The 16,879-nt window shown below is 43.8% G+C and overlaps 1 protein-coding gene and 1 long non-coding RNA gene across 5 annotated transcripts; one reads left to right on the top strand and one right to left on the bottom strand.

Annotated features, from left to right (window-relative positions):
• The first annotated feature begins 17 nt into the window (after window positions 1–17).
• Window positions 18–2,446, top strand: LOC116959869. The gene is made up of 2 exons (XR_004406063.2): window positions 18–1,253; window positions 2,097–2,446. It is a non-coding gene; the product is annotated as an uncharacterized LOC116959869 (long non-coding RNA).
• Window positions 1,464–16,203, bottom strand: NUP54 (nucleoporin 54). Of its 4 annotated transcripts, XM_032985559.2 has the most exons (13): window positions 16,030–16,197; window positions 14,074–14,235; window positions 11,705–11,788; window positions 11,439–11,573; window positions 10,514–10,743; window positions 7,654–7,841; window positions 6,568–6,764; window positions 4,835–4,889; window positions 4,172–4,265; window positions 3,552–3,659; window positions 3,086–3,205; window positions 2,617–2,727; window positions 1,464–2,295 (listed from the first exon to the last, which is right to left on the bottom strand). In XM_032985559.2, the coding sequence occupies exons 1-13, from the start codon at window positions 16,079–16,081 to the stop codon at window positions 2,167–2,169; spliced, it is 1,665 nt and encodes a 554-aa protein (XP_032841450.2). In that variant the 5' UTR covers window positions 16,082–16,197; the 3' UTR covers window positions 1,464–2,166. The 4 variants fall into 4 exon arrangements, 2 of the variants coding, with proteins under 2 accessions (XP_032841450.2, XP_042652304.1); XM_042796370.1 differs by lacking the exon at window positions 14,074–14,235 and having other exon boundaries at window positions 16,030–16,194; XR_006165644.1 differs by having other exon boundaries at window positions 2,283–2,295; window positions 2,617–3,218; window positions 16,030–16,203.
• Window positions 16,204–16,879: the final 676 nt, after the last annotated feature.

A 16,879-nucleotide genomic window follows, 5' to 3' on the forward strand; every position in this document is an offset into this window, starting at 1 on the left:
AGCCGAGGGACCGCTTCCTACCTCAGCGCAGAGCGTGCCTGCAGCTGCGAAGCAGGGAAAGGGAAGGCAGGTACCTGTAGCACTTACTGGTCGAAAACAGTGTCCACCGTAGCCAGCAGCTGTGAGCCGTTTGGGAAAGGTAACCAGTAAAATAGATAAGCTGCACTTCAATTCTGTCCATTTTTAAAAAGGAGCTGTGTTTTACGTAGAAAGTCCTGCTCAAAGGGAAGATGCAACTTAGGATGCGACTTAGTTTATCTTGTCAATGCACGTGATGAAGCATTATAGAGTATTCAAGCGGAAGTAAAGGTATTGCTTGTAGGCAGTGTTTTAACCAGGTAGCAACTGCTAGAGCACAGCTTTCCTTTTAATAAACAGTTTTTTCTAGATTGCTGGTTCTGGGCTATTCATGCCTTCTCCAGTTTGTCAACTCTGTTAGCAGCAGTGCTGTTTCAGTGATAATACCTATTACCCCTCTGTTTTAACTTTGCTGTGGTAAGTTTGAAGTTACTAAATACATGCAGTGGAGCAACACTTCAAAAAAACTATCTATCGATCTCAAACATGCAAAACTGTTTCTAGCAGTAGGCTTTTTTAAGAGATCTATTGAGACCACCTACTTTTTGAAGGCCAGAGTAGTAGATCAAGTAGCTCTCTACTAGAGAGGCTATGCTGTGTGTTCAAGATATTTTCAGAGCGTGGTACAATTGAAGGTTAAAAAACCCAACAACTTCTTGATCTCAAACACGCATCTTAGTCATGCTAGCAGGGGTGCAAGTGTAGAAGACTTCACTTAAACTGCTACCCTGGACTTGGAAAAGAAGAATTCTAGCCTCATTTGATGTCTTAGAAGAGCCCCTGCTAGAGCCTGTATTGCACAGTTGAGATATATTATTAATTAGAACCACACCTCCAAAAATAAACTAATCTTCCCCCCGCCTTAGAGTTCCATGTACACTTTTTTCAACTGTAGTGGAACCATGCTTCCAAAAATACTCTCTCAAATGCACAATACAGGCTTGAGCATGCTGAGGCTGTATTTCTATCTTTCAAATTTTAGGAATGAAAATTTATTATTTTTGTGGTTAATGAACTAAATGATTCTGTCTCTTCCGTGTTTGAGCTGTTTCCGCTGTACAAACTCCTACTGCAGAGAATAATGTATTTTTGTTTCAGTTATTTTCAGTGACTTTTGTAACAAGGAAAAAAAGGCGACTTGGATTAAAAACCCAAGCTGTGTTTGTCTCATACAGGTAGGAGCTACCTGCACTGCAGGATCTAAGGGCCATAACTTTGTATTTTAGTCTGGGGAGTGAGGCTGCCAAACAGCTCTGTGGCACTGGGTTTGACAGCCTGGTGCCTGCAGCGCCTGGAGGACAGCAAAGTGCAGGAACCTGGAGCAGTTACCAGTTTCACTGCTTTGCTTATGTAGCCGAGAAAGAGCCAACACCATGCACAAGTTATTACAAAGTCAAACTGAATTTATTACTCTCTGGCAATTAAAAAAAGGCAGAAGACAACATCTAGACATTCTGTTGTTATTTAAGGGGCAGCAAAGTTCTATATAATTCACATACATAAAGTGATGAAAACATAACCTTCAGATCCTTGCAGTCCAAAGGAAGGACAGCAACTGGAAACATCAACTTCTTGCAGCTTGCCCCAGTACCCTACGGGTATTGCAGAGACCAACATAGTTACAGCAACATACATATCTGTAATGGTTTAAATTAGCTGTTTACATAATGATGTTACTTGACTGTTTGAACAAAGACATGGAAGCGGGCTAAGCTTTCCACAAACCAAGTCACAAGTGGTACAATTCCCTTGGCACTGCATTTCTAGGACAATGCTGTTGTAAAAAAAGGAAAAAAAAAAAAAAAAAAGAAAAAATGTACAATAGTACATATACTTTTATAGTAAAACAGTATCTGAACAGATTCAGTTTTCCTTCTTTTATTAAAGCATATACAGCTTTATAAAATATAAACCTTCCAAAGGTCAAGTTTAAAAGCTTAGAAGAGGCTTTGCTAATTCTAAAGATAACAGCCAAAATACCATTGCTCCAAGATACAGGTTTTATTTTACCTCAACAGTTTTAGCCTTGGAAGGTGAACCACGAATTCGAGTAACGTGTTCTGTGTAAGCCCAGCAGCATCCACCACGTCAGCTGAAGACTCCTCCTCTGATGGGAATGCTCTCGTTCAGCCCATGTTCTATAAGTTTGATGTCCTCCAAGTCATCCTTTATAATGCTAATTAGGTGACTCAGGCCTTCTTGCTGCTGCTTCAGATGCTGCAGAAAGGTTAAAAACCAGGATGAGCATGGTTCAACTTCCCAGATTTTAAACCACAGTTCTCAAAGGGGCCAGGGCTGGTGGCCTGGGCACATCAAAAAGCCTGGCAAAATTTCTTTGGAAGAAATAAAGCCAGCATCTTCTGCACTAGTAGCCTAGCTGCACAGAGTGCTTCTGTACAACACCTTGACACACTATGACTTCATCATCAAACTATTACACAACGCTGACATTCTACATACGTCTCCCAAGTTAGTGCATAGCTGGTTTAAATTATGACCTTCAAAGAATACCCCAGGATTCTGCCCTGTAATACTTACTTGCTTGATTTCCCGTAAGAGGTCTGCATCGATGTAGTAGCGCTCTTCAGCCCGCACCGCTCCAAAGTGGTTCTGCATCCTGATTTGGGACATGAGCTCATTCAGTCTGCCCTGGGAAGAGAAACAGGCTTAAATCAAACACAACTCTTTGCTATCTGTCAGAGCTCCACCATGTACCGCTCCTTGAGGCACCAAGGCAGGAAGCACTGCTGCTCTTTTTTTTTTTTTTTTTTTTTTTTTTTTTAAATGGAAGACATGCAAAGGGCAAGTAACTCCAATGCTTCTAAGAACTCAAAAATACTTCAATGCCTATCAGTCACACAGCAAAGAGCACGATGCTACAACCTAGTAACACCGCTGGACTTCTCTGCTGAAAGATTTCCACAACAAATATATATGCATGGTTAGAAAACTTACTCTTTTGTGAGGAAAAACCAGAGTTGTTAGCAAAGTTCTATTAACTACTCACCTTGAACTGCGTAGGTGCATTCAGTTCACACTGAATTGTATCTAACTGTACGCGAAGCTGCTCCTCATCTGCTTGAATGGCATAGCCGCTTTTCCTTTGGATCTCTTGCTTTATTAACACCTACAAAAGAAGCCTTTGAGGTTCATTAGAGAACACTTTCCCCATTAGCCCATCCACATGTCTTTTAGCCCTTCCTCCCCTCAGATTTGTTCTGTCATTTAGTCTGCTGCTCCAAGACCTCAGGACAGTCCCACGGCTTCTGAGTAAGTGAGAGAGAAGGTTCCCAAAGTAGTAAGACATGCAGCGCAGCTGAAGCTTTCCCTGACAGCTCTGCCGGTTACTTAAGTCTGTATCATTTAGATGAAGTCAGAATTTCATTTTCAACACTGGCGCTGCACAAGATTGCACAGGTCATCCTGCCCCCTCTGTGTCAGAACGTGCTGTTTATTTAGACTATCCATGTTACCTGTAACGTTCTGTGAGAAAGCGCCATCAGTTTCCTTTTGTACTGTGCAATTTTTGCCATTGTTGTCGTTTGGTTTTTCTGCAGCTCACTGATGTCTTCTGATATTATCTGCAGAAGAGATGGAGTCAGTTGGAAGTCGTAAGAGTTTCTGATAACAGAACACATTAGTGCCGATTTGAAACCAGGAGTTTCAAAACAGTACTCAGTCCAGCAACTTAGCGTCCTTGCCAAAGAGGCTTTCAGAACACTTTTTGCTAGACCTCTACTGTTCTGGTTTCTGTTTATCTGCACAGGCAACTGGGATTTTTCAGAAGGCATCAGAAAACTGGGTGCCCAAATTAGAGTCCATGCCAGTGCAACTTAATTGAGCTGGTTTGAATTAGCCTGTAACAACACAGCCAGCCTGAACCTGAAAAAAAACAAAGCCAAAACACGCTCTTCAGTTTTTGGCCAAAAGATATAATTAAGGAATATATTAAGAAACAGTGATAAAGAATCACAGCCCCATGCACACAGTTCCAGTTTCAGTTTTCAACACACAGGAGGCATGGGGGGAGGCTCTTTTAATAGCACATCCTTCATCACCAACTATCAGTCACGCTAAGGATGAGAACCCTTACATCTAATCGAGTTTGATGCTGTTTGGTCATCTGATCTTGGACCTTCAATCTTCTCAACAGTTCCTTGAAACCCACCATTGGCACAGGAATAAGCCTACGAGGATACAAATATTTCTTGCAACACATTTTTGTATTAGATATGTGGTATGGATTAATAAGTATTAATATAATCTGATATAAAGTTACAGAAAATCTTGGTATATTATAAATTAAGGTCATACATAAACATATCGGGTTTTGCTAAGTTCTAGAGCCCTCACTATTCCTAACAACCTGTTCCTTTTTCATAAAGAAATCAGCCTAAATTATCTGCTACCACTGGAGGGTACAAGAGTACATCACTTTCAGCTGCAGGAATAAAGAGGAAAAAACATAACGGTTGCAAACAAATAAGTTGCAATTACTAGTCCATATAATGGAGGACACCACAACACAAAGTAATGCAAGTAAGGCTCTTCCTTTATCCTGACAACCCTTAAGCGCCTAAATGGGTAAAGGGATTAGACAGGCATTTCAGTAATCCTCACTGCTTCCAATGAGATCAGCACTTGGCAAAGTTATTCTCTAATAAGTTTCTTGCAAGTTACCCTAAGAGTACTATGCGACATCACATATTTCTCCCCTTTCCAAGTCTTTCTGTAATACTCAGACTATTAGACTTACTTGTCAGGATCAGGATTATCAACTTTGGCTTGTTCCCATATAATAGGATCAACACCTTAAGAAAACCAAACAAAGAAGTTTTATTATGGATATATCTGAATAGATACCACATCTTACAGCTGCTAAGCAGGAAAACTATGAGGAAATACACAAACCCTATGAACTATGCTAACCGGAATGACTGTTATACAAATTAAGGTTAGTTCTTAAGTCTTGGTCCTGGAATGTGGCAGTAAGTTCAGACCAAAAGGCTGTCAAACCCTTCTACTGGTTAGAAAGCATGGGAAAGGAACAATCCATAGGTGATTGAATTGGATAATCCATACTTCAAGGGGAAAAATTCCTATTGTTTCCACTGTATGCTACATTTAGGTCATCCTTCCTCTTCAAGTTGCTTCTTGTATTAAGAAAAAAAATACTAAAAAAAAAGTATCAGTAATTAAGTGATCAAAGTACCAAACCAGTTGGCAAAACAATCCCAGTAGGAAATACCACGGTGCCTAACAGGATTTGTCTAAGGATTTTAGCTGTTGGCAGAACAGACACTTGTTTTGCCATGAACTGCTTCATCAGGTAAATATGTAAAATAAAAGCAGTATAATTGTACATTAACATTATAATGCAAGTTATTACATTCTCCAAACCTCACTGCAAATCAGATCAGTGTATTAAATGCACATACCTACGTATGCTAGGAAAAAAAAAAAAAAGACACACACCACCACTGATAGGGAAGCAATTGACTTTCAGATCAGAGACAGACATGCCAACAAAAAAAAAAAAAAAAAAAAGAAAAAAGGAGTCGAGAACAATCAGCTACCATAACATTCTTCACTGCATAAGACTCCAGGTCATTCCTCATAAAACCTATTGTCTTCAAACCAAAACTCATCTCTTGAGGTGTAAGTGCTTCTCTAGAGCTCAGCACTAACACCTCTTCTTGCACATCTTACTGCCGATTAGCCAGCCTATGGACTCAGCTTCCTCCTGAGTCATGGACGAACAGGCTGTGCCCAACCATCCTTACACCAGCCTTAGGACACACCTCCAGTATTAAAGTCAGCCAACTTGCTTGTGCACAGAGCAGTTACTTCTCCCCAACACTGCAGCAGTTGGAATACACTGCTGCTTGCCTCTGATTTTTCTGCAATCCAGGTATCACAATCTTTGCTGTGGCTTTAAACACTATAGTCTTACTGACCATGCTACATACTGTCTGCTGGAAACCACAGGCTGCTTTCCCCACCCCACTGCAGGGAGTTCACTGCAAGTACTACGTGGGATACTGTATAGACACAGAGAATAAGCTACTGTTATTCTATGAAATGTCATGAAGAGCACTTAACTGCCCTAAAACAAAGCTGTGTACATACTATCTGTGGCCACATATACAGGCTAAGCAACCCCCCCGAAAACTAGGAAGTGAATATAGGACATGATTATTCTGATATGTAACTTTTTCTTTTTCAGTTGGAGAAGTTGAAGTGATTTAAGATGGCTAAATCCTATAGCATGGTGTTGTGTGGGGTATTACTGATACACAGTAACTGTCTTGGCAGACTACATTACACTTCAGTGGGAAAACCAGCCGTAATTAAAACCACTACATCAGTATGTCAGAGTACCTTGGAACCACTTGTAGTTTTAAAAGGTGTCTTATAGCAAACCAATGCCTGCATTTGCCCCAGAGACCCAAAAAAGCCCCAGTAGAGGCCCAGCCCCAGCCCCCATACCAGCAGGAGGGCTCTGCAGGAGCTGTTTGACTTGTGCTGGGGAAAGCTCTGTTCTGGCCATGGAGAAGCTGACCCCCAGCTGCTGCAGGGATGATTTGATGTTGGCTTGGTCAAAGTGGGCATAGAGGGTCGTTGCGGGAACTCTCCTCGAAGTGCCATTGGGTGAGCGCTCAACGACGTAAATGATCACTTCTGTCCTGAGCAAGACAAAACGGGTACTGTTAGAAAAAGGTCAGCAGCATACAGAAACTAACACAGGAAAGAACAACCCTAAATCCAAGTTACCACTTTTCCCAGCTGACTGCTAACTTCCTTTAGCTAACTGAGATACAAAGTATCAGTAAACGAAGAGTTTAACACAGAAAGGCAGAAAGGGAAAAGCCATAAATACCTTGCAAAATTAAATTCTCTCCCCCCTAGTTTTAATAACCATATTACATGGCAATACTAGTACTACATTAAGAATAACCTAAAACCTTTGGTCTTTAAAACAGAATGACTAAGCTGTAAGAAAGTAAGAAACAGAAATGTCAGAGTGCTGGAGTACTTCAGGCAGACTAGCCCGAGGCCCCCCAACAAGTCAAAGCAGACGCTGCTCTGACATAACACAGGCAGAAGGAGCCAGCTCACCTAGCCTTGGAACAGCTTTCCCACCGAAACAAACATCTGCAATATGGAACACTGCAAAGACACTATTGCTATACACCCCAAAACCCTTCCAACCTTACACACGATCAAGTGAAGAATACCTCACAGCTCCTAAAATACCAAGTATTTATCCCACCCTCATGGTTCGCATCCTCATCGCAGATTTTTGCTGCCGAGCAGGGTCTAGAGTAGTGCATTTCCTGAACTGAGCTGAGATTCTCAGCTGTGTACTCCAGCAAAAGCAAGTAACACACACAGGAAAGATACTGGACTTAACACCTTACAAAAAAGCAACACGAAGGATTGAGACACACGAAACCAAACTCGGGATGAACAGATCTAAAATCAAGGAGAAAGGGAGACAGAGCAGACTAAGCGCCAACCCTTTATAACATGCAGTACCAGATAAAACAGTGAAATTGCATAAAGTTCACATACTGGTCATCTGGCATTGTTTTAACACCTTCTACGTTGACAGTGAGGGTCTGGTTTCCTCCTAGAATTTTGTGTAGTGATTCTACGAGCTGCTGCTGCTGGCTCCGAATATCTACTTCTTTTCTGTTAAAGACCAAGACCATGAGGCCGTCTTCATCTTTGTTGTTGGGCATTAAACTGTAACCCACAGCCTGCAAACAAACAAACAAAAACTGGGGATATATTACTTAGCAAAAGCGTACCTATGTGGCATGAAGGGGAGGGGCTAAACACATCCATTTTTAGAGCAACTGGTTCAAAATGTGTTACAACATATTCAGAGATACAGAAACATAAAATGAATCCCTCCCTTTAAAATGTTCTCTCACAAGGCCATCAGTAGAGTGGCTTTTGAAACCATTCAGATTTTTACAAAAGTTCGTAAGTGTCAATTCCTCATCTTAAAAAAAAAAAAAATGTTACGCCTTGGGAGATGCCAGCTCAGCAGGGTATTGATGATTGATGCTACTTCAGAGCTGATATCAATCAGGAATATTTTACAAATTTACACTTTTTCTAAGTTGCAAAAGGAACCAGAGGACAAGGCTCTAATACAGAAAGAATACTAGAGTTCCAGAAGCGTTTTACAGTATTACATTTCCAGACGTCTGAACGAAAACCAGTTATTGACATAACCTAACTGAAAGATAAGCTAACCATCAATCTTTATGGATTTCTTTGCATTTTCCTACTGTAGACCCAGACAGTTTGCCTGGCAGTACATGTCCAAACATGAACATGGAACATGTCTACTAAGTAAAATATGCATCAAGTAAGGTTCTCACATGAGAACCTGGGACAGCCAATTTTCCTTGTGTTAGCAAGTGTCATGGGTTTTTTGTATGATTTCTTATGAAGTTCAATATTATTTTTATCCTTGCTGTGATAAAGCTGTAGTAAGGTTAGATGTTTAATTCAACTTCATCATCTAGTGCTTTCCTCATTTCAAAAAAACCCCTGTCAGCTCCAGTGTAAACTCTACATGACTTGTAAGAAAGATCTGAACTGTTACCTCATTATAAGCAAAAGCAGAGTGGCTGTTTTCATCTCATCCTGCCTATGAACTCTTGCACCAACGTCACTGGGGACATGTTGGACAGCGGGTGCTTTTTAAGTCCCTGACACTGCATGTGGGTGGGTGACTTGCTCCCTTCCCCTCATGCAAGTTCAGGTGAAGAAAGAAACAAGTTGGGGATTGGGTGCCCAAGAGCCTGGTCTTTGTCAGCAGAGGGTAATTCCCTGCGATGGTGAGCCTCACGGAATCAGCCTTCTTCGGTTGGGCCGTCCTGTCATGGAGCGCAACAGTGACAGCTAAGGAAGAATTTGGTTGTAAGCCCATGCCCTTTGTAGTTGTGAGAGGCCCACACTGTGGAGAAAGACTTGCCAGCACACCGAAGGCTAAATCTTGTTATGTGCAAAGTAGTACTAACACCACACGCACATCACTCCTCTGGTATTTCTGAAATAAAATCCCGATTTCTTCACGCAATTAAGTATTTTCAAGCTATAACAGATTTTTTACCTTGTTGTGGCCCTTCAAATGTATCACATACCTTAGAAGCATACTTTTCTTGGTTGAGAGCTGCATGCTTCTCGTGTTCTAGAGTTGGAATTGCATATGAGTGGATTCCCTGAATGCCTGTGAAACCCTTCAGGTAGTGCTTCATTCCCATCAGCTGTCTGATGCTTAAAGAGGCATCTAGAGACCGAACTGGCTTATGATGCTTTGCTCCGATACCTGTGCTACCAACTTCTCCACTATTTTCCTTAGGCACCCACACTCATACTTCTCAGTATTTCACTTCAGGTACATGAATTCCTAACGGTATTGGCAATACTCAAGTCAGAGGGACAAAAGTAAACCTAGAACATGGCATTGTCTAACCTGAAACAAACACTTCTCCCTCTGGTAAACAAAACACAAAAATAACCAATTTTGCATCACACAACTTAGACGCCGCAATTTTTCAAAGCCCAGAAAACTCTAAAGCCATTTCAAGCAACAACTTACAAGCAAGTAAGCTTTCAGATGCATCATCAACAAAATGTTCAAGGTAACACCTAAAAAGGCAACGCGACAGAAGCCAAACATTTGTAATGCAGGCACCCAGTTGCTGCAAAGGTTTTATAAAAGCGTTATGATGTACATAATCAAAACTAGTCTTAATGAGGCATTAACCTACATTTAGGTTAGAAAGTTTGCACTTCAAAGAGTCAGCTTGGGAAAGGATGATATCACCATGCCTGACCCAAATCCATTTTCAAGTCCAAAGCTTAGCAATAAAGCCAGCAGGCGCAAGATTTGCGGAGGATGAAGAGCTACACATCCTTTGTTGGCATGAGAAGCAAGATCTGGAACTGCTGACAAGATAATAAAAGGAATGGAGTCAGCTTTAGCACTGGCAAGGATAAAGGCAAAATAAAGCTGAAGGCTGGTATATTTGAAACAGTACGCATGGGCCAGGTTCAGAGGGTTTTTCTAACGTAGGCAAAGCAATGAAGACAGACGTATTTCAGATGTTAACAGTTTCCTTCAGATGCAAAGGTTATTTTAAATAGTTTCTCTAATATTGTAACCTCATATAAAAATGTTGAGTTCCATGATCCGCACATGCACTCATTAGCCCAACAACACCCAGATTTCCAGCATCTATACATCCTCAAACCTTTTAATTTGCATGCATCAGAACTGCATATATTACCTGGAAAAATACTGTTTCAGAACACCCTTAGCAGTAACAAAGTCTGATTTAACACTCTCAGGCACTCAGCAATCAGAGTAACTGCTTCAGAGCTGTTTATGGGCAGCTGAACAATTCCATACCTTAAACCTGCAAAAGGGGTTTTCCTGTGTGAACTCCACTGGAGCGATGTTATTGTTGAAGTAACCTTTGCCTGTTCCCCAGAAGGCCTGAAGCTGGTTCCATTTTGCCAAAATAGCGTCCCTCTCATCTCCTAAGAGTGTCGGAGCCGAGAGGGCACTGGCTGTGTTGATGAGCTGGTTCGACTGGGCAGGTGTCTGAGCAGGCTGGCTGAACAAGCCACTTCCCAGGGCTGTGATGGATGAAGAAAAAGAAATTAACTTCCTTTACCACCCCAGACAGACTCACTTGCTAACACCTACCATCTATGTACTTCACATTCTGAGAAGCAAAATAAATGCATGGAATAAATCAATCAACATCAGCTAATGTTTTGTAAAAGTGTCTTTTTACACTCAACCTTCATCAGCAACAGAAGTTCCTGAATGCTGAGTTAGAGGAAAAGATTTTTCCTTTCATGAGATGTCTATATTCACCCATGACATCATCTGGCACCTTCAATATTTAAATCTGAAGGGCAGATCTGTAACTATAAATTCAGTGGACTTGGAGCCTGCAGCTGGTCATTATCCAGCTCACATTTAAACTACACTCAACACTGGGTTTCTCCCCTTTCCAGGAATGCACTGACTGCCAGCATCAATTCTGTAACTACTCCTTCTACCACTGCCAAACCAAAGGGGGGAATATTGTAGTTGGAAACGCAAGGGTGAAGCTCAGAAACTTGCTCAAGCTCTACTTCAAAAGGGCAAGGGCTGCAAATGCAGACGTTTCAAAAGCCAAATTTCTTAGAAGTCTCCACCAAGCAAGAAAGAAGCTTCACAGCCTCCTTCTCTGATATACTTCCAACCTACTACTTGTGTGCCTGCTGCAGTCTCATGCTTCCGTTGCTAAGGAAAGGGTAAATCAAGATAAGGCCATACTTACTGGTCTGTTGCTGCTGGGTACCAAAGCCTCCAAAGCCCAGCCCAGTTCCCAACCCACTACCCAAGCCAGTTCCAGTTCCTGTGCCAAAACTAGTACCAAATCCAAAGCCTTTGTTCTGGGTAGCACCAAAGAGTCCTGAGGAAATAAGCAAAGAATTACTGAGAAAATTGGAGAATAGTACCTGTGCAATTCAAAACATTACTGCGATGGGCCGATGCCCTACAGTTCGCTCTAAAGCAAATACTTCCAGACTTTTTCTCTCTTACCGCTGGTGCCTGTGTTGGTGGGAGCAGAAAAACTAAATGCTGGAGCTGCAGTGGTGGTAGTTGTCCCAAATCCTCCAAATGCACCTACCAAACAAAGTTTGCAAGTAAGGCACACATTGCGAGCAGCATCTGCCTACAGCACGACAACAAACAGCACGCTTCAAGGGGTGTTACAGGAAGAGAGATTGACAGACGGATGCACGATGTTACAAGCATGTAGTTCACATGGATCATGGGTATCAAGTTCCCTGTCTGAGGAAACGGGGGAGAAAACATGAACCAAAAAGCCAGTACACCTATGGTGTGTCAACAATGCAAATAAAAGAGCAATAGTTAACTAACACCCTGTTCCTCTACTAGCAGGACATGTGTTCCTTAGTGACAGACACAACTAATAACACTATTTCTCACCTTCTTTCAGGCATACTTCTAGTCAATGTCATTGCTAAGTGTTTAATAAACGATCTGATGTTTTGTGATGTTTTTAAACATTCCTAACCTCTTTAAAGCAAAATGGGAAACAAATCAAGTAAAGCCTGAGGCTAGGGTGCACACAATTGCTGTGCTTACAAGGGAATGCTGTCACAGGATTAATTTCTACAAACAGGTAAAATTCCACACGGGTTTGGGTTTTTTTTTAAGCCTACTTTCCCTATCATCCTCCCCATTAAATCTCATTTTGAGGTTCAACCACTACCAGAGGCAGATGGATGCAAAAGCAATCAGCCTTCCTAAGATTTTCAGGAAACCCCATCACTATCTAGCAGGGGGAGATCTGAGTGAGGGCCTGAGCTCCACCGTGCCAGAGAAAGCCCCAAGGAACCCACCTTCCCATCTGCCCCCCAAGAGCGGTGCCCGATCCAGGAGCTACCGGCCCGGACAGCCCCCCAGCGCCAGGGTGCTGGGTGCTGCCACACCATCTCTTGGCTACCAGTGACCCAAGGGGAAGCCTGCGGACTTCTGACTAGCCCTGGAGAACCGAGTTCTCTCTGTTTCAAGCTGGTTTTACATGTGTTCGAATGAAGAAAGACAGCCTGCTACGAAGGATTTGTCAAAAAGATGCCGTCACCGTTAACTCACACATCAGTAGAAAAAAAAAAAAGTTTCTTTAGATGTACTACACTTACCGTCCTCTTGTATACATACAAAATAAAAGGCTTAAACCAAAGTTGACATGCAACTGCATTTTATTTTCATTCAACAAACATCTTAATGGGAGTGGATATAAGAAGTTGTTCCCTGTAACATTCAAGTTTCAGTCCTACCAGTGAGTGAGAAGCCCTTGTGGGATTACCATCAAATGACACAATTTTTAGGCAGTTTTGTACTCACTGCAATTTAGTTATCCTTTCCTGGAAAAGGATTTAAGAGTGCAAACTGCTAAATAAAATTAAGCATCCCAATTCTCTTTTGGAGTAGCTCAAATTCAGCTAAAGAAATACCGTCCAATAGCGTTCATACCAAATAAATCCAAACCCAGATCCCTCCAGTGCACAGGACAGGTAAGAGCACGCTAACACAGGGAGCAACGACACTGTGGAATGAATATAATTCCTATACGAGCAGCTGTAACGAGACCCCACAGGCTAATTCTACGCAAGTACAAGCATTAGAAATCCACAGGGTTAAGCATTTTTATATGAAATGGAAAAGATTTAACTTGAAATTAGATCAGCTGATGGCTCAGAGCTGACAGATCTACATGGAGCCACGAACGGTTTTCTTAATCAATACCTAGCGCGCATATCAGGCAGAAGCATCTCCCAAGGGGAGCTCAGGATGCGTGCTATTTTGGGGCGCAGAACAGCATTTAGGAAACGAGATTACAGAGAGGGCCGTTCATTTTGTGCTGATCGTATAAAATTTGTTTCTCTGCAGAAACTGTTGAGGTGTAGTGCATTCATGACAGCCAGCGGAAGGCCGATGAGGAGACAAGGGGGAAGATGGAAGACATGACTGCAGCAGTCCAAGAATCTCATGTCAGGAAACGCGGTGTTAGGGATCAGCTCTGCCATTGTTCACAGCTGCCTGGATCTCAACAGATCATTGATGCTGTTGTTTTGCTGGGTAATAAAGGCTCAATTTTAGACTGGGTCAGACTGGTAGGTTACTAGAATTCATTTCCATTTCAGAGACTGGAGTATTTGGTACATGGTTATTTTTCCTGAACAGCTATTTCTTGAGAATTTAATAGGCAAAAACCCCCACAAGCCTATGGCTCTCAAACCCATTTCACCTTCAGAGCTTTTATGGCCAGTATTCACTGGACATGAAGATTAGTACTAAACACTGATTCTCAGGTAGGAATGTAATTCTTGGACCCCTGCTAGCAACATTTATTACAGAACAAGTATTTATGCATTATCTACCTGCACTTGCCAGACTGTTACCAAAATTGAATGGCGGAGTTGAGGTAGTAGAAACACCGAAATTCCCAATATTAAAATTCACTGCAGGATTAGCAGTTAATCCGAAACCCCCAAAATTAAACCCACTGGCGGTGGAGTTTGTAGTTTCAAGCCCACCAAATCCTGACAAGCGGGAAGCAGAAAAAGAGCAAGGTAACATTAGTTCTAAGTAACAGGTAGGTTCAGGAAAGAAAAGCTGAAATATTTTTCCATCACCACAGACAAGACAGGCATAGTTAAAAACAAGATATTAACTGGCATTAAACATTATTTTCTGAACACAAGGAGGACAGTTAAAAGCTTTCTGTTTAACCTACTCTCTCTACATAACTGCTGTAAGCATGTTATTTTTTCAACAATACTGCACACAAAGCAGCTAACGTTATCCCCACCTTATTTTACAGCTATACACGAAAACATCCAAGTGATTCAACATTCCCATTACGAGTAATTTTGAACTGCCTAAGATTGGCTGCTAAAGCTACATCTGTGCTACTGTAACTGACAATAGCATAATTATTTCATAAGCTATCAGGAAGGCAAGAATAAACCAACTTCATGCTAATATCATACCTACATATGAGCAGCTACAGCAGAATAACTGCAAAGTACAGCTCCAGCAGCTGAGGCACCACGCATGCCTCAAATACTCCAGGGCGGACTTATTCGAGTTATATTTGCAAAATCTGGACGCTCCAGCGCTTACTGGTGACTTACCTGATGAATGCAGGTTTTTCCACACTACAAAAAACGCTAGCACGGCAGCTCCCCGTTTCCCTCCCCACGAGTAGGTGAAAACAGGTTCATGCTAGACAGACAGACACACAACGGGAAGTCCGGGGCTGGGATCCTAGAATTCGCTCTAATATCTGTCTGCGAGCACAATAAACCTTGTAACAGTGTACAAGCAATATAAGATTATCTTTTACTTCACGATGGGGCCGGAAAGCCTGTGTCCAAAACAGCCAGAGTCAGAATGAAAGCCCACACAGCACAGCCCAGGCTAACCGTAATGAAGAAGAGCCCTGTCCAAAGGACTTATTTGGCATCTACTCTAAGAGCCAACAAAGAATTCTTTTACAAAAGGAGAGTAAGGAAAGCTCTGGCTTACACTCCAGCGAGACTGACAATCAAGTGACAGCAGAGGGGATCATTATTATCAAACAATACGAGGGAAAATGTCTTTCTTCCTTTACAAGTTAAGCACCGTCGTTTACACTGATCAAAAATTAACTTCTGTGAGGATTTCATCCAGACAGGAGCACTACCGCAATCAAATGATAACTCGAGTGACCTAGCCGCATTAGGCGGGCACCACCGCATCCCAACCGCCGTCAGAGCAACTCACGCATCCTTCGGCAGGAGCAAGCCCTGGACGCCTCCTCCCGCCACGGCGCCGCCACCACCGCGCAGAAGGAAAGAATAAAAAAAAAAAAAAAAAAAAAAAAAAACCGCACAAAACCCGGTCGGTAGGGTGGGGGCGGCGTTTGACCGAAGGCGGGGAGGAGAAAACAGCGGGGGAAGCCTCGCGTCTTATCGGTTTCACCGAGAAAGGGGCGGGAGGCGACAGACCACCGGCCCTGCCAAAGCCCCGCCGACGACAGCCCCGCACGGCCGCCAGCGCCGCGCTCGGCGGGGAACCGGCCGGGGCCCGAGGCGGCGCCGCCGCCGCCGCCGCCGCCGAGGGGGCTGCGGAGGGCGCTGAGCGGGGGGGGGGCACGTGCGCCCCGCCGCCGCTGAGGCGCCGCTGCTTCTCATTGGCGGGGGGGGGGCACGCGCGGCCCGCCACCGCCGCTTCCCATTGGTGAGGTGGGGTTGGGGCGGGGGGCGGGGGGGGGAGGGGGGAACGCGCGGCCCGCCAGCCCTGAGGGGGCTCCTGCCCCTTCCCCACCCGGCCCCCGGACCCTCCGCGCTCACCTGTCGGGTTGGCGGCACCGGCGGCCGCCGTCGCCCCGAAATTGAAGGCCATGAGCGGCTAGGTTGGCGGGGCCGCGGGAGAAGCGTGCGGCCCCGGCCGCCGGGGCCAACCAGGAACAAACCGGCGGCACTTCCGCCGCCCCGCTGCCGCCGAGTCCTTCCGGGCGCCGCGGGCTGTACCACTGCGCGCAGCGGCGGGGGGGGTGGGGGGGTGGGTGGAGCCTGCTGGCGAGTCCCCGCCCACAGGACACGGTTGGGGGAAAAAAAAAAAAAAAAGGAATTTCTTCACCTCCCTGTCTCAGGAGAAGAAAACGGTCTGCTGGTGGTTTAATAGGGATTTAAAAAAAGCTCCCGGGGGGAAAAAAAAGATTCTCAGGAACAGGGGTTCCCGCAGCGGCGGAGCAAGGAAAATGAAAGCGGAGTTGGGAGCGCGGGGGGAGGCACAAACCAACCGCGGCAAACCGGAAGCTGGTGGCGGAGCGCAGCCCTCAGGGCCCGGGGGGGGCTCGCCAGTCCCCTGCGGAAGGCGGGGAGCAGCGACGCGGAGAAAGGCACCCACCCGGGGAAAAAAAAAAAAAAAAAAAAGGCAAAAACCACCAAAAGGTGTTCCCACAGTGTTTTCAGAGAGGGTCAACTTCCAGCCTGGCTGCCCAGAAAGCGACAGTTGGGGGGTGGGGAGTGATACCTGTGAACTAAGATCATTAGAAACTAGATATTTGTGGAATAGAATTATTATGATCAATTTAAGCTGTTTTAACTGTTGTGCTGCAGAATAAACACTGATCTTTCTAGGAATAGTTGAAATAACTGTCGGATGAGGAACTCATAAGTAATCTGACTTGAGACAGTT

This window comes from Tyto alba, unplaced genomic scaffold (genome assembly GCF_018691265.1).
Source record: "Tyto alba isolate M040663 unplaced genomic scaffold, T.alba_DEE_v4.0 Super-Scaffold_23, whole genome shotgun sequence".
Lineage (NCBI taxonomy): Eukaryota > Metazoa > Chordata > Aves > Strigiformes > Tytonidae > Tyto > Tyto alba.